We start from the raw sequence: 24,042 nt of genomic DNA, 5'->3' as shown, positions 1-24,042 counted from the left end.
CTTCAGACAAGTTGCATACTTTCCCTGTGCCTAAATTCTCTCAACTGTAAAATATGAATAAGAATAGTGCCCACCTCATAAGGTGTTGAAAGGATTAAACATGTATTACATAGAAAGCACTTGTCTCCATGACACACAAAAAATGTGTATATAATTATCATAACTCATCTTAGGTACTAGAGAACATGCTTACTAGAAGGAAGGACAGAAGCCTGATAGGAGAGGTATTTGGACACTAACCTCCTTAACACGTTCATCTCCTAGTTTCACTTTTTATGTATTTTTATTCTTGTTGAAATCTCAGAAAGTACATCTACTGCTGATACCTACTCTCTCAAAATATTCCTCTGACTGGAGCAGTAATGAAATATAATGCACATAATTACCTAGATTTGCATAAAATTTCAAGCAAGGATACTCAAATATATTTGGGCAGCTGCTCCATTCTTCCGGAGTGGTAACAACTTTGGCTTTAATTGGGATCCCCCTCAGGAGCTCAGAAGATTAATAGAAGTCTCTTGGATCCAAGTCCATTCTACTTTCTTCACTTGAAGAAAAAGTATAGATAGGAAAAGCAAGATAGAAGAATTGGGTTTGAATCACAACTCTGTCTCTAACAGACTAGGAGTTCTTGAAATAAATTTCCTAAATTCCGTGACTCTGAGAATCCTTCCCTATAAGGGAGATAATATTACCACCCATTAAGAGTCAAGTTTGAGAATGGATGTTAAAAAATTCTGCTCATTTTAGCAATGGAATTTTGGGACAATCAGTGTCAGACATCTGAACTCTGTGGACCACAGACTCTATGGAACTGAGCGTGTATTTCCAATAACTTCTTCAAGTTCTTAAATCAAATTAGCTCCCTCTAAGATCATGCCAAATAATATATACTAGTTATAATGAGATCTGTCTTATAAAAGCAGCAAAGTCACTCATTTATTTAACTCCATAAGCCCACCTAAATCACTTCAGATGGAGCAAATAGCAAGGCAGCATCTGAGATCCCCTGCAATAGAGATTTAGTCTTAGTTTCTCCTATGCATGATTTGCAGAGAGTAGAGATTAAACAATCTGTATCTCTTTCCTAACAGTGAGCTCCATCCTAGGCCAAACTCTTTGTGCAATATTTAACTTCAGTAACCCTTGTAGAGACATCATGACATTTTTACATGTTTTCATGTCTCTGGTCAGTTGACATGATTTTATTACAGGTCCTTTAAACTTTTACCCAAAGAAAGGTAATAAGTGCCAACCTATCCTAATTCTCTAATTGTCCACAGCTCAGGAAGCAAATCATTAATTATCTGTGTGGCTGAGAGATAAAGGAAAACTGTCTGAGAAATGTAAAGTATTGAAAAATCTGCAAATGAGTTCATTTACAATACATTATGCAGACTGTTTAAAGTATCATTTATATTGTCTTCTATATCTCACATTCTGATATTTATCTTTTCTTTTTTTTTACTGTTTATTGAGCACAAACTCTGACCTGGCACTGTGTTATAAATATAAAAAGCTGAAGAAAACTCAATTCTGGCAAAATCCATTCATTTTAGAGTGATACCTTTAAAGGACTTTGCCATATTTCCCTTACACTATGATGTACATTATATAAAATCCTATACTTGTATAGTTGAAAAGATCTTAGAGAAATCAAGTGACTTGATATTATTCCACTCACTTAAATCATTGGTGAAACAGATGAAGCTCAAAGAGAAAACTGAATTATCTAGGTTTCACTGTGGTAAAGCCAGGAAGAAATTCCAATTGACAAAAAGGCTGATACACCATTTATTGTTATAAAGTATTCCCCGAATTATTTAGTGTAATTATTAGAATAAATATTGTTCAATGGGGGAAGAATTTAAATATTCTTTATCCTTGAATATGACCTGAATCAATGAAAACTGACCTTGCCTCTTTTACCAACTATTAGAGTGATCTTCCAGATGGGAAACTTACTTTGGCAGTCTTCTTGAGTGTCATCCCATGACAAAGATTTGGGTAACATGAGATGTTCTTAGAATTAATATACCTTTCTTAGATAGAAATGTGATCTCTACCCAGATATTCACTCTAAAAGGTTGAAATCTTTTGTAAAGTGATGCTTCTTTTCTGTATCTGCCACAATTCCTCTCCCACAGCCTAAAGAAGTGGCCAAAGCTTCCTTCTATATTCCTGGTTGCTAAATGACTGAAGACATCAGCAATTTTTATGCATCATCAGAACCCTGAGGGAATTACTTGGCCGCTGGATAGTGTTGTTAGGCAAAGAAAGAAAGTACAAGTGTAAACCATACTAAATGATTCTTTGCAAACTATGTTGAAAGGTACTTGGCAAGTAACTACCTTAAAAATATTTAAGCCATTCTCATAGTTTCCACAATTCATTCAAGATTGTTCTTAGGGAATAGGGAGGTTTATTCTCATTATCACTGTACTGAACCACTAACCCAACAACAAAATAATTTATTTGCCTGTAAATCTATTAAATATTTTTGCCTCATTTTAATATTGGCTGCAGCTCAAGTGGACAAATAAAATGTTTAATATAGTGGCATTGTGAACATACTGCATTAATCCTATAATACAATGAATGAGTTTCTAATGTATTGAGGTTAAGTGGACATGACCAGAGTTAAGGATTATTCTTCTGAAATCTAGTACAAAATGTATCACTGAATTACAGCCTGAACTCTCAGTCCAAGCCAAACATTCTGTGTATTTGAAGACACACAGAGAAGCAGCTACATGAGGAAGGAGAGAAGGCTCCATTAGACACTGCAGAGGCCCTAGGAAGAAAGACAAGGCATTTGCCTGATAGTCTACAACTGGCCTTGCAGAGATAGCACAAGTCAGCTAAGCCCAGAGAGAAATAAGCCCTGGGAAGAGAAGAACCCAGGAAGCCTGAACCCTTGCAGATCATCTTGCTCCAACACATGGCAACAGACTTTGGTGAGGGAAGTAACCTATGCTTTATAGCCCGGTAACTAAGCTTCTGCCCCAAATAAATACCCTTAATAAAAGCCAACAGATTTCTGGTATTTTGCATTAGCACCCCTTTTGCTGACTAATACACATGGGTTCTTTTACATACATAGCCAGCCTCACATGTAAATGGAGAGATATATCCCATATAGATGTATCTACATTTCTCCCAAACTCACACGAAAATCCTTATATTTAATGGATGGTATCCTAGACCAACATTATTATCTTTCTCATATAACTTTTGAAGGCCTAACATGAAATCTCTTCTGTCCACGTTTACTTCATTATGAAATTATTAAAGATTTCACTGTCACATGACAAGAATCTGGAGCCATATGCTCTAGCTTATCATTCTGTCTGCTGATACTCAAAAATCAAAACACTATGTAATCTTCTTTCTCCCTACTTTTCCCTTACAATGTTGTTAATATACATGTTACAATAACAATATTATTGTTATTACTGTTAATATATATGTTACTATATATGTTATAATAACAATATTATTGTTGTAGTCAGCATTTATTGAATACTGGCCATATATACACAGTACTTATTAGAAATTTACAGGTACTTCTTTTAATTTTTAGTTAATGATTTTTAAAGAAGGTTTAGATCACATAAATGTTACATCAAAAATATAGGGGATTCTTACATATTCCCTTCCCTCCCCCTCCCACACTTTTCCACATTAACAACATCCTTCATTAGTATAATACATTTGCTACAGTTGATGAACACATATAGAAGCATTGCTACTAACCATGGACTATAGTTAATATTTATAGTTTACAGTCTGACCTTACAATTTTGTAGTTTATGAGAAAATATTTAATTACATCTATTCTTCTCTCTCCCTCCCCTCAGAACCTCGGGTGGCCAATGCCTTTCTTTCAATGATAAAAAGCTCTTCCACTGCCAGAATAAGTCTATAGTACAATAATTCTACTTTAGTCCATTGTTCATTCCCCAATCTTGAGGATTTGGGGATGGTGATGCCAACTCTGCTTCTAATTGAGAAAGGGCTTAGATCCCATGGGGCAGATGGATGGAACTATCTTGCTTGCAGTTGCAAACACTCTCTGTTCCTTGGCATGGGCATTGTCCATCATCATCTCCTTGTTAGTTGTCCTGGGTGAGTCTAATGAACTGGTGAGGTGGTGTTGCGACTATGCTGAGATTCAAAGCTCAACTAGCATAGGAACATACCAAAGATTTAATTCTCTGGGACATATATTTGTCAAGTATAGTGATAATTATATGTTCAAATAAAAGGGGCAGAAGAGCAGCATGTAGGGTAACCATAAATGAGTCTAACTCTCTTACAATGGGCAACAGAAATTCCAAAGTAGGGTCCACTGACTTGGTGCCAAATTCCTGAGCTTGTCTGCCCACGCTTATAGTGTCTGGATGTCTCTAAAGTCTTAGAAGCCTTGCTATTTGAGGCATTGTTTATTGTGACTATCAATCAGTTCCTGCTGAGATGTGCATAAGTGTAACCTATGGAGTGACCTCCTGACTCACTTTGAAATCTCTTAGCCATAAAAACCCATTTGTATTTACCATTTCCCCATTTTGGTCAAGGTCTTTATCCAGATGCATTTTTAGTTGGCACTTGGCGATAATCACTCAGTGCCAGGGAGGCTCATCCCCAGGAGTCATGTACCACACCAGAGGGAAAGGTAGTGCATTAATATGCTGAGTTTGGCTTCAAAGTAGTATTTTATCTCATTTTCCTGAGAAATTTATAAGGTGGGCACTATTATTGTACAGACAAAGCGGCATGACAGATTAAGCTACTTCACACTGGTTAGTGATGGAGCTGGGCCAATGCAAGGCTGTTTGACTCCAGAGTCCATACTTTTTAATTCTTTGCTCTTCTGGGCTCACTTTATGTCTTACAAATCTTTTCACCATCTCCTGGTTGTTACTGAGAGACTTGATAATTAGATACTTGCATGTTCTAGTTCTATTGATGCTGTGTGGAAGATCCAAAAGGCAAGGTTCATACCACATCTCCAGGCACATAATAGGAACTTAGAAAGTAATTGTTAAACTTAAAATGGTTAATGAATTAATGAATGAATATTACAATATCTAAACTCACTAAGAATTATTAGGGAAACATATTTCAGGAATTTTTTTCTTTACGTTAGGGATACATGTTACAATAGAATTCTGGTTTCTCTCTAACAATTCCTCCTAATTTCTACCCCACTAGCTCTTAGAGGGACAAATTTGGCAATGAGGGGTAGAGTTTCCTAGCCTGTATAAACATAATGGTGCATTCACAGGGTATAGTGTATACTTTGGAGGCAGGCAAAAAATGTGCCTAGCCTTAGTTCCAATGATGGGTCCTGGAAATACAAATTTAGTAAATCCTCCCATGACTTCATGGATCAGTCTCAATTTTCTCTCCTTTCAGTACTCCCAGAGGTTCTGGAAAGAAGGGGCAGACCCACCCCAAATATCTGTGGGCCTAGGGCAAGAGAACAAATGGAACCCATATACTGTACACCTAAATACCTGAAAGTTATAAATCAAGCTAGTAAATTTTTGAAAATATGTTCTCAAAATGGGACCTCATATATTTTTTAATGTAATTAAAAATAATAATAATAAATAAATATTTAAAAATAAATAAATAAATAAAATTTTAAAAAAAAAATCACATAATGACTGCAAGGACAGTTTGAAATTCACAATCCCCAGATTCCTGGACGTCCTATATGTGGCAGTGTAGAAAGAACAGACTCCTAGCCCGCAACCCTCATTTGCCAGCACCCAGCCCCCAGCCTGCCTCTTCTGGTTCCAGCCCCCACCAGAGAGGCATCTCATGCATGACATGGACCCTGAAGTCTTCCTGTCCAGGCTCTGTCCTCAGGCTGGGCACAGTAGAGTCCCAGGCTCATGCATGACATGAGCCCTGAAGTCTTCCTGTCCAGGTCTGTCCTCAGGCTGAGTGTCCCTCAGCCACCCCTCCAGTCTAGAGGTACACACACCAGTCAGCTGGTCTATACTTGGGTGGATAGACCCAAAGAAGACACTCAGGAAATTCCTGGAAGTGGGTTCAGGGCATTTGGACTGGGAACTTTGGGACCTGAGGTTACTAGATATTTTCAGTCATGTACAGTCAGAAAAACAGAAACTTTATCAGTTATATTAATAAAAAGAATGTAATGTAAGCAACTAGTTAAGCAAGTATTGGAAAATTAGAAAAACAAAAAAAGAATACACAAGTTTTTCTTGTCAAAGTATAATGTTGCCAATCTCAGCTATCAACAGGAAATTTAAAATGATTTTCCAAAGTTCTAAACTTTGCTACAAAAGAAGAACACAAGAAAAAGAAGATGCTGCAGCCAGCTGTTTCTCAAAGAACATGCCAAGCTTCATGTGCCTTCAATGTGCTTGGCTGATATAGAGTACATTAAAGTCTTTCAACTCACACACTACTCCCTGGCAGGCAGTTTCCTCCTGCCTACATTACTGTAAATTCATTGTGGCCAAAGGCCCCTGTGAAAATGTTGAGGGAAGTGAGGTGAGATAGGAGACTGTGAGCACTACCAGGGATGCCACCTCCATCCTCACCCATCCTATTTAAAAATTGCCCAAATGGCTACATTATTCTTTATCTGCAAGGAGTCCTTCTGTAGTAATACAGCATACAAACACAGACAGACAGATGTGTTCTTAAAGGTAAATTCATTAACTACTCAGCACAAAGCTGGAAATCCATTCTTTGTTCCAAAATAAAGTAAGCTCTTACATGGCTAGAGGGTATTGAAAAATCCCCAGAACATCCAAGGTTTAGGTGGAGTTTTGGACAATTTTTCTGAGGCTTGTTGATTAAGTAATCAGAACTGCCTCCATAATAATTGACTAGGAAATAAAGTGAAGAAATATAAATATATTTTATTGAAGTTTAACAATATTACCTACTCTTCCAAGCACTTTTGAGACTCAGAAGTAATGACTGTGAGTACCTCAAAAACAGGGACCAGGCTATCTATAAGGATGCTGTAAACTTTCAGCTCGTTTCTTTTGTTCTCTTTTCTTTAGAGTGTAGAACTCTTAAATATTTTGATAAGTTGTTTTATCACTTTATCAGCTCACTGCCACTATAATCCCACTCAAGGAAAAACTCAAGGTGAAAATGAGATGCCTCCTGTAGAGAAACCTCTACAACAGAACACAAATACTTTCCATCACTCCAACACGCTCAGATTTCCCTTTAATCACATATAAACTTTACTAAGAACATATATTAAATTCAAGTGAGCCGTTAAACTGCATTTCTAAATTTGGCACAATAGCATACACGTTCCTTGGTGACTGCTAATATAGAGAGTGGATAGTGTTGTTTCAGGCACTTAGTGACAGGGTGAAAGGAATTCACACTGCTTCAGAAGAGACTGCAAAGAGATAGAAGGAACTTCCTGGCATATACAATAGGAGATGTATTATTTTTCATTTGAAAAGAATTAAAAGATGAAATGAATCAAATAAATGGAGCCTAATTATAGACAAAAGGATAAGAGCGTTGACCTTCCAGGCTCTCTTCTGATCCTAGCACTCAATTCTTGATAGCATTCTTGGGCCAGTAAATGCTCCTGAGTTCCTGCTGAATATTAAACACCCTCTAAAGCTACCTATGCCTCCCTGCTATAATCAAGAGCAGCATCTTGTAACTTTTATGCTATCTTCGCTTTTATTCCAAAGTCACCAAATTGATTTTGTTTCCCTCAACAAAAGGAATGGTGCAGGATGAGTCAAGTGTGTCCAAAAAAGAATATGTTTTTTCTACTGTCTTTTTTTTTTAATTTGAGAAGTTGTGAGTTAACAAAACAATCATGCACACCATACAGGATTCCCATGCAAAACCCCACCACCAACAACTTAGATTATTGTGACATATTTGTTACAAATAATGAAAGAACATCCTCAATAATACTTACATCTAGTCCAAAGCTTATATTTGGTGTATTTTTCCATAAACCATCCTATTATTAACACCATGTTTAATATTGTTTATTCATTACAGTTCATGAGAGAACATTCTCATATTTATATTGTTAACCACAGTCCATCATACAATATGGGGTTCACTGTGTTATACAGTCCCCTGCCTTGTACAGTCCATCCAAAGTATACACACAGTGGCTCTCAGTTTCATCACAGAGTTATGCTGTCATTAGCATAGTCTATTTCAGAACATATTTATTAGACCAAAAGGAAAAATCCCATAGCCCTTTATACCACCCCCATTATTGACCCTTAGCATTGTAATAGTATCTTCTTTATCACTGTTGTAAAAATATTACAATTTATTGTTAATGGTACAATACATTAGTTGTATTTTCCCATGTATCTCCATATTCTTAACACCTTGTAAAAAAGGAATGTTCTTGTATTTGTACTAATAACCACAATCATCATCCACCACCAAAATCACTATATTACACAGTCCCAAGATTAACCTCTAGCTTTCTCTCATTTGACATTAACCTCTCTAGAGTTAATCCACAATCACATTTATAAAACATAAGTGTTGATTACACTTACTATAAGGTGTTACCATGATCAACTCTAGCCATTTTCCCCCATTTATAATCATCCTTATAAACCATTCTGCATACAGTCAGCATCAACCCACTTTCTGCCTCCTAGTAACATATATGCTATAGATTAACTCCATGAGTTTACTCATCATATTTAGTTCATATTAGTGAGATCATACAATATTTGCCCTTTTGTGTCTGGCTTTTTTCACTCAACATAATGTCCTCAAGGTTCATCCATGTTGTCAAATGCCCCCCAAGTTCATTTCTTCTTACACCTGAATAATATTCCATGGGATGTATATACCACATTTTGTTTATCTATTCATTGATTGATAGACACTTGGGTTGTTCCCATATTTTAACAATTGTGAATAATGCTGCTATGAATATTAGTGTGACAATGTCTGTTTGCTTCCTTGCTTTCAGTTCTTCTGAATATATTCCTAGTAGTGGGATTTCTGGATCATATGGCAGGTCCATATTTAGTTTCCTGGGGACCCACCAAACTGTCCTCCACAGAGGTTGCACAATTTTACATTCCCACTAACAGTGAAGGAGTGTTCTCATTTCTCCACGTCCTTTCCAGGACTTGTAGTTTTCTGCCTTTGTAATAATGGCCATTATGTGAGGCATTAAAGATAAGTCTTTGCAGTTTTGTGTTTTGTTTGTTTGTTTTGGTATGCAGGGTCAGAGAATAAACCCAGGACTTTGTATGTGGGAAGCCGGCGCTCAAGCACTGAGCACATCACCTCCCCTGAGTTGTTTTTCATGTTTGTTTTGCTCATTGTTTGTTTTGCTCATTGTTTTGCTCATTATTTCTGTTTCCTTAGGAGGCACCAAGAACGAACCCAGGATCTCCCACTGGGAAGCAGGTGCTCAACCACTTGAGCCACATCCTCTCCCTATTGTAGTTTTTCTTTTAAAAATTTTTATTTTATTTATTTATTTCTCCTCCCCCCCCCACCCCCACATTGTTTGCACTTGCTGTCTGCTCTTTTTCTACTTGTCTTCTTTTAGAAGGCACTGTGAACTGAACCCAGGACCTCCCATGTGGAAGGGTCGTACCCAATCGCTTGAGCTATGTCTGCTCTCTTCTTGTCATGTCTCTTGTTGTGTCTCCTCATTGTGTCATCTCATCATGACATCTCAGTGCACCAGTTTGCCGCACCAGCCCTTTATGTCAGCTCACTACCTGCTCATCTTCTTTAGGAGGCACTGGGAACTGAACCCAGCACCTCCCATGTGAAAAATGGGACCCCAACTGCTTGAGCCACATCCACTCTCCCACCATTGTAGTTTTGATCAGCATTTCCCTAATAACAAGTGATGCTGAGCATTTTTTCATGTGTGTTTTGGCCAATGAAAATTCTTCTTTGGAAAAATATCTGTTCAAGTCTTTTGCCCAGTTTTCAATTGGGTTGTTTGTCATATATATATAATCAGATATATTTTTAATTGAGATGCTTGACATATATATATATATACACATATATATTACTAGAGAAGTTGTGAACTTACAAAGCAATCATGCATAATGTGTGAATTTCCATACCACACCCCTCCACCAACACTATACATTGTTGTGGAATATTTGTTACCGATTATGAGAGAACATCATCAGATTATTACCACTAACTATGATCTATAGTGTACATTTACTATATTTTTCCATAGACTCCCTATTATTAGCACAGTAGCTTCTTTGACATTGATGCAGCAATATTACAATATTGCTGTTAACTATAGCCCATAAGTTACATTAATTGTATTTTCCCATTCATCTCCATATTCTTACCACCTTGTAATAGTGATGTATATATGTTCTAATTCATAAAAGAACACTCCTGTATTTGTACTATTAACCAGAACTCTCATCCACCACCAGGTGTACTGTTATTCAGTCCTTAAATTATTCTCTAGCTTTCTTTCAATTGGCATTTACATCCCTAGACTACCCCTTTCAACCACAATCCCCTTTATGGACCAGCCATATTAGTTATACTCACTATAGCATGTTGTCATCAACTTTATCCATTTCCACACTTTTACATTCAAGCTAATTAAAAATTCTGCATACATTAAGCATCAGTACTCCTACTCAACCCTCATCCTATCTCCTAGTAAGCTATACTCTAGGCTTTTGAACTGATGGTTCAGAAACAGACCCTCACATTTATGGTCAAGTGATGCTTGTCTTTTTAGCATTGAATGTAAGATTTCTTTAGATAACATTGAGATCAAACCCTTATAGGATATGTGGTTTTTGAAAATTTCCCAATGAGTTGGATGAATTTTCACCTTCATAACAAAGTCATTTGAAGCACAAAAGCATTTAATTTTGAGGAGTCCCATTTTTTCTTTATGAAACTACCACTTACCACAAGATCTTGAGATGTTTCTCTACATTTTCTTCTATGAGTTTTATGGTTATAGATTTTATTCTTAAGTACTTAATCCATTTTTGAGTTAATTTTTATGTAAGGTGTGATGTAGAGGTCCTCCTTCTTTCTTGTAGCTATGGATATCCAGTTCTCCCAGGCCCATTTGTTGAATAGACTCTTCTGACCCAGCTGGGTGGGTTTGATAGCCTTAACAAAAACCACCTGACTGTAAATGTGAGAGTATTTCTGAATACTCAATTTGGTTCCATTGGTGAATCTGTCTGTCTTTATGCCAGTACCATGCTGTTTTCACCAATGTAGCTCACTAATAGGCTTTAAAGTCCAGAAGTGGATGTCTTCCAATTTTGTTCTTCTGTTTTAAGACATTTTTGGCTATTCAGGACCCTTTATTCTTTCAAATAAATTTGATAGTTGGCTTTTCCATTTCTGTAAATATGGCTGTTGGAATATTGATAGGGATTGCATTGACTCTGTAGATCAGTTTGGGTAGAATTAGCATCTTAATAATATTTAGTCTTCCAATCCATGAACATGGAATGTCCTTACATTTATTTAGGTCTTCTTTGGTTTCTTTTAGCAATGTTTTGTAGTTTTCTGAATTCAGCTCATTTATGCCCTTGGTTGTTTTCCTAAATGTATGATTCTTTTAGTTACTCTTGTAAATGGACTTTTTTTATACTTCCTCCTCAGATTGCTTATTAGTTGTGTATAGAAACACTACTAATTTTTGCACATTAATCTTGCATCCTGACATTTTGCTGAACTAGTTTATTAGTTCTAGTAGCTTTGTTGTGGATTTTTCAGGATTTTCTATATATAGAATCATATCATTAGCAAATAGTGAAGATTTTACTTCTTCCTTTCCTACTGGAGTGACTTTTATTTCTTTTTCTTGCCTAATTGCTCTAGCTAGAATTTCTAGCACAATATTGAATAACAGTGATGAGAGTGGGCATCCTTGTGTTATGATCTCAGTGGGAAAGCTTTCAGTCTTTCACTGTTGAGCATGATGTTAGCTGTGGGTTTTTCATACATGCAATTTATCATCTGGAGAAAGTTTCCATCTATGCCTATTTTTCAGATTGTTTTTATCAAGAAAGGATGCTGTATTTTGTCAAATGCATTTTCTGTGTCAATTGAGATGATCATGTGATTTTCCTTCTTCAATTTATTAATGTGGTGCATTATACTAATTGATTTCTATGTTGAACCACCCTTGCATACCTGGGATAAAACCCACTTGATCATGGTGTGTAATTCTTTTAATGTGCTTTTGGATTCAGTTAGCAAGTATTGTGTTGAGGATTGTTGGATCTACATTCATTAGAAAAATTGGTTTGTAATCTTCTCTTTTTTGTAGTAGTAGTAGTAGTAGTAGTATCTTTAGATTTGTTATTAGAGTGATGTTGGTTTTATTATGGAATGAGTTTGGTAGTGTCCCCTCATGTTCAGTTGTTTGGAAGAGCTTGAGCAAGCTTGGTATTAGATTGACCATGAAATATTGGTTGGTAAAATTCACCTGTAAAGCCAACTGGTCCTGGGCTTTTCATCTTTGGGAGGTTTTTGAAGACCGTTACAGTATCATTACTTGAGGTTGGTTTCTTGAGCTCTTCTATTTATTCTAGGATCAGTGTAGGTTGTGTTTCTTGGAATCTGTCCATTTCATCGACATTGTCTAGTTTGTTGGCATACAGTTGCTCATAGATCCTCTTATGCTCTCTTTTATTTCTGCAGGCTCATTGTTAATGCCTCCCCTTTCAATTCTGATTTTAGTTACTAGCATTTTCTCTCTTTTTATCTTTGTCAGTCTAGCTAAGGGTATGTCAATTTTGTTGATCTTCTTGAAGAACCAAATTTTGTGTTGATTTTCTCTACCGTTTTGTTGTTGTTCTCAATTTCATTTATTTCTGCTCTAATCTTTGCTATTTTTTCCTTCTGCTTGCTTTGGGATTAGATTGTTTTTCTTTTTTCTAGTTCCTCCAGGTGTGCTGGTAAGTCTTCAATTTTAGCTTTCTTCTTCTTTTTATTTTTTTAGGAGGTACCTGAGATTGAAACTTGGACCTTGTACATGGGAAGCCGGTGCTCAATCACTAGGGCTACATCTGCTCCTCAGCTTTCTTCTCTTTTAATGTAACCACTGAGGGCTAAAATTTTTCCTCACAGCTCTGCCTTCAAGTATTTCCTTGGTTTTGATATGCTGTGTTCTCATTTTTATTCACTTCAAAATATTTACTGAATTCTCTTGCAATTTCTACTTTGATCCACTGATTATTTAAGAATGTTTTGTGATACCTCCATATATTTGTGAATTCTTTTTCTGTCCGTTATTGATTTCCAGCTTCATTCTGTTATGATCAGATAAAGTGTTTTGTATAATTTCTATCTTTTAAAATTTATGGAGATCTGTCTTGTGAACCAATGTATGGTCTGTCCTGGAAAAGTGTCCATGAGCACTTTAAAAGTATGTATATTCTGATGTTTTAGGGTGTAATGTTCTGTAAATGTCTGTTAAGTCTAGTTCCTTATCATATTATTCATGGTCTCTGTTTCCATATTTATCCTTGGTCTAGATGTTCTATCTAATGCTGAGAGTGGTGTGTTGAAGTCTCCAACTATTATTGTAGAGATATCTATTTCTTCCTTCAGTTATGCCAGTGTGTGATTCATATATTTTGGGGCACCCAGGTTAGGTGCATAAATATTTATGATTGTTATTTCTTTCTGTTGTATTGCTCTTTTTATTCATATATAATTTCCTTCTTTATCTCTTATAACAGTTTTGCATCCAAAGTCTGTTTTGTCCAATGTTAGTATAGCTTCCCTGTCTTTTTGGTTACTATTTGTGTGGAATATCTTTTCCAACAAGTCATGTTCAGCTCATTTGCATCCTTGCATCTAAGGTGAGTCTCTTATAGACATATATAGGTGGCTAATATTTTTTATCCATTCTGTCAGCCTGTTTATTGGGAAATTCCATCCATTAACCTTCAGTGTTATCACTGTAAAGGCATAGTTTACTTTGACTTCGACCATTTTATCCTTTGACTTTCATATGTCATATCTTATTTTTGTCTGTCTTTTTACCATTTTGGTTACTCTTTCTGATAATCTTCATTCTTACACTCTCCTCCTAGCCTCTCTTTCTTGTCTTTTCCTTTCAGGCTACAGATCTCCCTTTAAGATTTCTTGTAGAATCAGTCTCTTGTTTATGAACTCTCATTGTTTCTGTTTATCCGTGAATTTTTTAAAACTCAACCTCATTTTAGAAGTACAATTTTGCTGTTTCAAGATTTCTTGACTGACAGTTTTTCTCTTTCAATAACTTAAATATATCACACCATTGCCTTCTTGCCTCCATGGTTTTGAATACGTAATATGTACTAAGTCTTGTCAAACTTCCCTTGTATTTGATGGATCATGTTTCACTTGCTGCTTTCAGAATTTTCTCTTTATCTTTGTCACGTTATTTCTGGTAAGCATGTGTCTCAGAGAAGTCTATTCAGATTTATTATTTATGCTCACCCAGTGTCTTTTTAATGTCCTTTACCTTTTTAGCCATATTTTCCTTCACCTCCTTGAATCGGTTTAGTATTTTCTTTGAATATCATTGGTTAATTGTTTCAAATCTTGTGTATCATCTGGCATTTTAATTGGTTCCTTTCAATGGGCCATATCTACCTGTTTCATGGTATGGCTTGTAATTTTTTACTGATGTCTAGGCATCTGCTAAGATGGTGAGTTGGTCAGTTTCTCTCTCTTGCCTAAGGTTTTGTTATTGATTGGCTTTGTATTACAGCTTTTCTTTGGTTCTTGGGTCAACTTATTGTGTCTTTAAAATTGCCTGTTAAACTGATCAAAACAGTGCCAGGGATCCACTAAAGGGATGCAAACAGTTCCTAAAGACCTTGGAGAAGGGAACAGTGAAGTAAAAAGTCCTTTTTTCTTTTCCCAAGAGTGCACATTACAGACCTGCCAGCAGATGGACCTCTTCAGCAAACTTTTCCTCTCAGCCCTTTGGTGGTGGGGGCAAAAAGGGGAGGTGGGCCTGTGTATACTCCAGTGTCCACCAGCTGGGCAGTGCTGAAGCAATGTCCTTAGGGATTCCACTTCAAAGCCAGCTATTCCGAGCCAGGTCCTGCAATCCAAACTCACCAATCAGAAGCTGGTGAATAAATCACCACGCTCCTCTGCATCAGCAGCATCTAGTCACAGTCTCTTAGGACAGTGTTGGCCTCCAAGGTGGAATTCCCAGCTGCAAGAGCAGTGTATTCAAGGTTTTTTTCCTTTGGCTTCTCTATCTCCCCATCTCGCTGTCTCATGGAAAGTGGATAGCACTCCCCTGGTCTGCAAACTTCTAAAACTGCATTTTCAGGCAGTTTCAGCTTTTCCTCTTGTTATTTTTAGAAGAGAGGTGAGTGGGACCCACATAGCTCAGTGGTTAAGTGCGTGCTTCACATATACAAGGTCCCAGGCTCAATCACCCAGTAACTCCTTAAAAAAAGAGAGAGGTGAACCCTGTTTACCTCTATGCCACCATCTTCCCAGAACTCTCTGATATTCCACAGTATTCTGGGGTACAACATTGCTATGGAACAGTGGGATGTCTTTCTAATGTTTGCTCACCTATTTGTGATCTATGTTTTCTCAATCTTAATAACTATATTCTTATCAGTCTCTGCAGTAATTAAATTTCATAATGATCTTTGTCTATTTTTAAACATTGTCTTATGCACCCAGTAAATCTTTTGCATCTGGAGACCTAAGTCTTTCTGTTCTGGGAGTTTTCTTTGTATTGTTTCCTTTAAATTCTTTCCCTCTACCCTATCTATTCTCCTGGAACATATATGTGTTGAGTGTTTTTCCTCCTAAATTAATTTTGTCTGTGTCTTTTAATTTCTTCCTTATTTTCCATTTCTTTTATTTTTTTTATACTACTTTCATGGAGACTTTTTTTACTTTATCTTTCAAACTTCTGTTGATTTACTTTAATTTATTGTTATTCTTCATTTATTTCCCACCTTTCTAAAGTTACTTTAATTTACTTTTTATTTATTTATTTTCAGGAGGCACCAGGAAATGAACCCAGGACCTCTGATATGGGAGGGAGGCACATAATCTGTTGATCGCCTTTCACTCCCACTTTTTATTTATAAAACCTTCGATTTTCATTCCAAGATGGCAAATATTTTCTCTTGTTATTGTGAAGATGTTAATGGTTTTTAGAAGTTTCTCTTACTAATGTTATCTCTGATTTCCAACATCCTTTTGGGCTTCCAAAACACATACTTTTTTCTTCTGTAGGAGTTTTCCTCAAATGTCTTGTGTATATTAAATAAAGAATCATCAATAATTTGACCAGAAGCTCTGGATCAACAGAGCAGAGCTTACTAATTGGTTAGGGTTCAAGTACAGAGGCAACCATTTCAATTGAGAGAAGGGGCCAGTATTCTGTTTGTGAGGTATTAGTTCCCAGTGAGCATCTAGGAGTGAGGTGTGGAGAGAGATGTTTCAACATGGAACCATTTCTTTCTCTTAGTATCCCTATTGTCAGCCTAAACCTCACTATCCCCCCTACCTGGGTATCCTGGCAACACAGGGATGACAGTAAATGACTCTGTGCACTTCTCCTCAGTATTCTTCTTAGTTGGTACTTTAGATGTAGATTTCTACACCTGTCAATTAGCTGTCATTTCTTTGACTTCTATGCTCTAACGTTTGTTTGAATCTCTTTTTTTACATCTAAATAACTTGTGTCCTGTTTTCTTTGTTCTTGTGGGTCTAAACATTTTTGCTGTTGTTATTATTGTTAATATTTATTATTATTATTTTCTTAGGTCTTAAAAGGAAAGGAAAAACTAATGTAACCAACATGTAATTATAATTTCAGTGTATTTGTTGTTTACTTTTTAAAAATCAGATATTTAAAAAACAGAATGACCCTTTTGGAGAGAAAGAATAATATTGAAAACAACTATAAGGAAATACAAGAAAATGTTAATGATAGTCATGTAAGGATGGGTTAAATATAAAGAAACCATTTTGAATAGTTCTCAAAAGTCTTACTGATCAACTACTGCTAACATCATATTGGTCACTTCTAACTGGAAAAGAGAGACTAGTAAATGCAATATTTTAGCTGGGCCACTAAAATAAGATAGATTCTCTGTTACCAAAGAAAAAAGACCCAACAGTTGTTGAGGAAACAACAACAGACACTGTCACAAATACTTACTGTGCAGCCAGCTCTGTGCAGTGGGAAAGAAATAAGATATATTATTTTAACCATTGGTAAGTTAGGAAGATGAGGTAAAATCCATTTAAAAAAAAAAAAAGGAGAAAATTAAGTGCCTGACACATTATAAACTATAACAAGATTGCTAAAGGCAGAGAGAAAAAAAAATTTGTATTAAAAAAATCAAGGAAGAATCCTTGAGAGAGATAAGTCATGAGACCAGATCTAAAGAAGAAATTAGAATAAAAATAAGTTTTTATGAAGTGCTGAGAATAACCAGCTATTCTCCATCTTCACTAAGAACATCACTCAAAAAAATATTCATTCCATTTGCCTGTCTTTAGTTTGAAAACAGTTTTACCTAAATTTATCAGAGATACATCTCCTTGACATAGTCATTTCAATAGTACATATGTCAATTTATTTTATAGTTACCTTAATCAATTCATTCTGTGTATTGAAAAATGGTAACATTGGTGTCAGTAGAACTACTATTTTAGGACTAGGGTGGCAGAGATTCTGTAAAGTCCACAAAAGGATCTTTAAAAATATCCTTTTTTCTCCATCAAAAAATAGAAAATGTTCTTTTTTTTTTCCTCTGCAGATACCATCCTTTGGGCATTTTGTCAGGTACACTAACCCTCTTCACTGTGTGCAATGAATATTTGTATGTCTGTGTTTGATACATTGTATTACAATGATCATTTTATGAACCTGTTTGTCCTACAAGACTGTGTGATATTTGTGAGAAAGGACTAGAAAAGGAAAAGGAAGAAAAGGAGAGGAGAGAGAGGAGAGAGGGGGTGGATGGGGAAAGGACAGAAAGAAGGAAGAAAGGACGGAAGGAAAGGAGAGAGAAAAGGAGTAGAAGAGAGAGAGAGGAGGAGGGATGGAACAAAACACAGTCCCTGGGAAGTTAAACTTATGTTTCTGGAAGAAATGATCTGATTCTTCATTGATATCTTTCTTTTTTAACCCTGTTCTAAATCATTGTACTGTACTTTAGGAGAGCTTTATTTAAATTGAAGTGATCTAAAACAAATGAGACACTAATACATTACTCACTCTTCCACTCTTGAAGAAAATAAACCTCAGCAGTATGGAAAGGTGTAAGCTTGGCTCACGCAAAGATAGAAATAAAATGGCCTCAATTATTCCCATTAAATGAAAGTATGGGACTGTAGAGTTTTAGGGACATTTCCATCATTTTGGTCTATGATGATCTTGGAAAGTATCACCTCATTATTTGGTTTTACAATTATGACAAACTATCCTTCTGCTTTTCCCTCAAGGAGACCTTGCGATCCCATAGTCGCTTCATGGCATTCTTCACATCCTCATTCCTCAGCGTGTAGATGAGTGGGTTGAGCATTGGGGTGATGGTTGTATAGAACACAGACACAGCCTTATCCAGCGGGAAGGTCGTGGATGGGCGGAGATAGATAAACATACAAGGGACAAAGAAGAAAGTTACCACAGTCAGATGCGTTCCACAGGTGGAGAGGGCCTTGCGCCGGCTCTCTGCAGACCGCTTCCGGAGGCTAAATAAAATAGCCGTATAGGAGGCCAAAAGGATGAGGAAACACACCAGGGAGATGGAACCGCTGTTGGCGATCACCAACATATTCACCAGGGTTGTATCGGCACAGGCAAGTTTTAGGACTGGGTGGACATCACAAAAGTAGTGGTCAATGACTTGAGCATTGCAGAAGGGCAGTTGAAAGGTCAAGAAGGTCTGAACGAAGGAATGGCCCAGGGCCCCCAGCCAGGACACTGCCGCCAGCACGGCGCACATCTTGGCGCTCATGATGGTGCTGTAACGCAGAGGCTGGCAGATGGCAGCGTATCGGTCAAAAGCCATGACCGTCAGGATGAAAATCTCAGCGCAGCCGAAAAAGTGGAAGGTGAACATCTGAGTCACACAGCCCCAGTAGGAAATGGTTTTCTTCTCAGAAACAAAGTCTGCAATCATCTTGGGTGCCGTGGCTGAGGAGTAGGCGATGTCCACAAAGGATAGGTTACTGAGGAAGAAATACATGGGTGTGTGGAGCCGGGGATCGGAAAATACTGTGAGCAAGATGAGCAGATTTCCCACCATGATCACGATGTAGACGAGCAGAAAGAGAGCAAAGAACGTTAGCTGCGTGGCAGGTTCTTGGGAGAGTCCCAAGAATATAAACTCAGTGACATTGTTAGCCACTTCCATGGGGATCCAGGCTGAACTGGTGGGATGGCTCTGGTTTTCTACAAAATTAAACACATTTTAAACCATGTTAAGCATGTAAATACTAACAGGAACACTCTTATGAATATATTAAGTGATGCCCAATAGAGTAAATTTTCATATTCTTGATCATCGCTAATGGATATTTTTCTCATCATTAATTTTTTTTACCACATTATTGACTCACATGTGAATTTTTGTGTGTGTTTGCAATTAGACCTACAGTTCTATTCCTCAAACAAGAACCTACAGAACCTGAGTTTCTTTCTATTAGACTTAATGTTTTCCCCTCAGTTTCTCTGTGTCTATGTTTCTATGGATCTATCTACCTACCTATCTTGTCATATCACAAATTAGCTTTGTGGGGAAAAAACAAAAATTAATTCTTAAAAAGCTCAATAAATTTTTGAGACTGGAATAAAGCAAGAAGTCAGAATCTGAGATGTGATGTCTAAAATTCCTAGAGGAGTTTTTAAAATAATATACACATAGGAAATGGATGTAGATCAGCAGTTAAGTGCACACTTACCTTGTACAAGGTCCTGAGTTCAATCTCCATTACCTCATAAATAATAACAATAATAATAATATACACAGATTGACCTTAGAAAAACAAGGTCCTCTTTAATTAAGTATGGAAGACTCAGTTTCCTATTCCTTAGATTGAAAGTTTCAATTCATTTTAAATTTAAGAGGCAACCTATTGATCAGTTTAAAATTACATTTTTTTCAAGTGACTGAGAGCAACATACAATGGATTCTGCTTACCAGTAATACATGTGTGTTAACCACCATTGGAGGAGTTTGAGCCCTAAGTGTTGACCTTCACGTGGAAATTCCCCTCTACTTGCCCATAAGGAATGCATGAGGAATGGTCAACCTAAACAAAGAAATAACTTTTCCTATGTTACTTCAGAGACAAAAAGCTTTAAAATTTATTGAAATCCAGGAATATTTTACCACTCTCCATCATCCTCAATTCCTTTGCCTTGAACAAGCCCCAGATAACTCTATCCTTGGAATCCTAAGTAAAAATTATGAATAAAAGTTCCCATGCAAATAATATATAATTATTGCTTAAAAGGTAATTAAATAGTATTATTAGCTAATATGTGGTTTCATAGAATGGTTTAAGAATAAAATCACAATTGTTCCGAAAAGAAAATGCTTGTAAGTTTGAACAGTAGTCTTATCAATATATTTAAAAATAAACCCACTTGTAATTTAGGATTGCTTTTATACACTGTCTAGAAAAGAGTAAGTAAACAATGACTTTCAAAGACAAAAAGAAAGGTTGGAACAAATTACTGATACTATTTCTTTACACATCAAAAAGAAAGAAAAAAAGAAAAAACAATGGATGGGAACTAAAAAGGCCAAACAGAAGCAAAAACTTAATTCTACCACAGGAGTTCCCCTCAATGTTATCATATCTCAACTAGCATGGTTTAATAAAATAACTTATGAATGACTCCAGTTTGCTAATAAGCAAAATCATTTTGTCCAAGTAAACTGTGTCTTCTTGATTCAGGTTAATGAGGAGATAAATTTTTCCTGAGTTTCTTTTCTTATTTAAACTTTTGAGCTTATAAGATATGGTCATAGAATATAGTGTGTATAGTACGCATAACAAGACTCATCTCCAAAGTAAGATCTCTAATATAACTGAAGTATAATAAGGAAAGAAAAGATGCATTAGCATACAGAATTAAGAAGTTTGTTTTGTTTAGGGTTTAGTTTGGAATTTATTACATGGAATTTACCATAACATGTGAGATAAAAAACCTATTACGCCGAGCAGAAGTGGCTCAAGCAGTTGAGTGCCTGTTTCCACATAGGAGATTCCGGGCTCATTTACTGGTGTCTCCTAAAACAACAAACAAACAAACAACAACAAAATAAAAAAATCAACTCAGAGGAGCCATTGTGGCTCAATGGTTGAGGGACAGCTTCCTATGTACAAGGTCCTGGGATCAATCAGCTGCCCCCAGTACCTCAAATAAAAAACAAACAAAAAATAAAGCAAACAAAAAAAAACATATCAGACTTTGAGTCTTATTCAGACTTTGAGTCTTATTCAGACAAAAAATTTCACAAAAAATTTTAAACCTCTACAATGCAATACTATAATTGGATATTGTCATCCAATATCATATCTATCTTTTCCAGTGTCCTTCTAGTTCTACCCCTTCTTCCTCAAGACAATCCACAGCTCTTGTTTTCACTTTACCCAGAAATTTATAACATTAAATTTGGCACTGAACTTTGAAGCCCCAAGTGAGCAGAATTTATGTCAGGACAGCTGTGTTCTTATGAGAAAAATATAAATGCCACATAAAATTAGTGGGTTGATAAAAAAATGGGAAAATCATTATAGAAATGTAAGAACATCGTAGCTGCTGCTTCTTTGTGGGGCTAATATCAGAGCCCCACTTTCACATAGAAAACAAGATTCAAACTTTTCCTACTTGACTGAGTAGTTCATTCAACTTCTTTTTTACAAGTCCTTCTCAGAGAAAAACAAATATTAGAGCTCTGTACTATCAGGCCTCTGAAGACTTAAAATTTCCACATTTCTCAATAGTGAAGCTACATTCAACTCTATTTTTACTAATTTAATCCCCATTTTGTGGAAAAAAATATTTACTTTTATAGTGCCAAATTCTAAAAAATTATCTAACATCACTCTTCTTTTCCGTGTGGTATAGGAGAAAGAGCACTGCACAGATGCTGAGTGATTTAAATGTAAGCACCAACTGTGTAACTTTAGGCAAATCTATCTTCTTTGAATTTCAGGTTTTCCATTTAGATAAGATGAATGAAATAAAATTATATGCCTCACAAGGCTGTTACAGAAATAAGATGAAATCATTTATGTGGCTATTTGTACTTATGAAGTGTTTTCCTTCATAATTTGAATCTATCAAGTGGGATCTCTCTAGTAAGCATAATTTGTAATTCTGTCTATTCAGATATCATGTAAAAGTTATATAATGCAACTAACAAGAAATATTAACATTCACATGGAATTTCATTCTGGAGATATCTGCTCATTTCCCTTGTAGACATACAATTAATAGTAGCTAACATTTATAAAACACTTTACTACATGCAAGACAGCATGCTAAACTCTGTTACTGCATTATATTCTCACAGCAACAGCATAATTTATATTATCCTTGTTTTATAAAGCAGAACACCAAAGTTTTAAGAGGTTAGGAAAATTGCTCATCATAACAAATTCAGTGAAGTGGTTTTCTGGACTTTAAATTGTGGTATCCTGATCCAGAACCCATAAAATACACATCCCCTTAAAACAAAACGATGATAGACATTGATAGGTAATTGATAAAGGAAAGAAAGGAAAAAGGAAAGAAAGGAAAGAAGAAAGGAAGGAAGGCAGGGAGTGAAGGAGGGAGGGAGAGAGGAAGGGAGAGAGAAAGAGAGAGAGGGAGGGAGGAAAGAAGGAAGAAGATAGATAATAGATGATGATAGGTAGATATTTTAACAAATAAACTTCTATAAAAAAACTGCGTATTAAAAATCCATGGTTTTTTTTGTTTTTTAATGTTTTTAATGTAACATTAACTGTGATCTATTAACTTTAACAAAAAAAAAAGTGTAAAATAAATTAATTACTCTCATGATATACAGTCCTGAGATTGGAAGGTATGCTCCATGTTCTTATAGTCTTTGAATACTCTAGGACACTGTACTAACAAAGCCAAATTCTGCCCTGTCCTCACCAATTGGCAAAAACATAAGGGTTGTAGAAAAGTTTAGGTAATAATAGAAAACACATTTACTTACTATGTGTCAGGTTATATAATATCTGAACTCTGTTAACCAGAGCCTCTACGGAAATGTTTATTTCCAAAAATTTCTCCAGGTTCTTAGATCAAATTAGGTCTCTTTAGGATCATGTCAAGTAATATATACTAGTCATAATGGGATCTGTGCAATGAAAAAAAAAAAAACCAAGGTCACTCTTTTATTTAACTTCATGAGCCCACCTAAATTACTTCAGATGGAAGAAATAGCAAAGAATGCAGCTTCTGAGACATTCTGGGAAAGAGATTTAGTTTCTCCTATGCATGATACACAAAGTACAGAGAACAAAAAACCTGTATCTCTTTCCTAACAGTGAACTCCATCCTAGGCAAATCTTTGTGAAATAGTTAACTTCAATAACTCTTTTAGAGACATCATGACACATATTTGTTTTCATGTGTCTAGTCAGTGGACATCATTTTATTACCAGTCCTTTAAACTTTTACCCATAGAAAGATAAAATGTGCCAAACTATCTTGTTTCTCTAATTGTCTAGAAATGAGGAAGCAAATTATTAATCATCTGTGGGTCTGAGAGATAATGAAAAGAATCTGAGCAATTTAAAGCCTTGAAAAAAATCTGCAAAAAGGAGAATTGCATCCATCATCCATGTGGAATCTAAACCCCCTCTTGATGTAGAGGGGGACTGGACATAGCCATCCCAGGCCCACAATATGGAGGAACAGAGTATGGATTAGAGTGGACTTACTGGTGTTCTGCTGGGGAACTATTGTAATAAGTAAGGGAAGAAATTGTAGTAGTGATGTGGAGAGGATGGCCACAGTGGCTGCTGATGGTC

At 36.1% G+C, this 24,042-nt stretch overlaps 1 protein-coding gene across 1 annotated transcript; it reads right to left on the bottom strand.

Moving 5' to 3' along the window:
* Positions 1-18,446: 18,446 nt before the first annotated feature.
* LOC101438196 (olfactory receptor 4S2-like) lies at positions 18,447-19,400 on the bottom strand. The gene has a single exon (XM_004482718.3). The coding sequence runs from the start codon at positions 19,392-19,394 to the stop codon at positions 18,447-18,449; it is 948 nt and encodes a 315-aa protein (XP_004482775.3). The 5' UTR covers positions 19,395-19,400.
* Between the last annotated feature and the right edge of the window lie 4,642 nt (positions 19,401-24,042).

This window comes from Dasypus novemcinctus, chromosome 3 (genome assembly GCF_030445035.2).
Source record: "Dasypus novemcinctus isolate mDasNov1 chromosome 3, mDasNov1.1.hap2, whole genome shotgun sequence".
Taxonomy (NCBI): Eukaryota; Metazoa; Chordata; class Mammalia; order Cingulata; family Dasypodidae; genus Dasypus; species Dasypus novemcinctus.
This window is presented reverse-complemented; position numbering and strand designations above follow the sequence as displayed.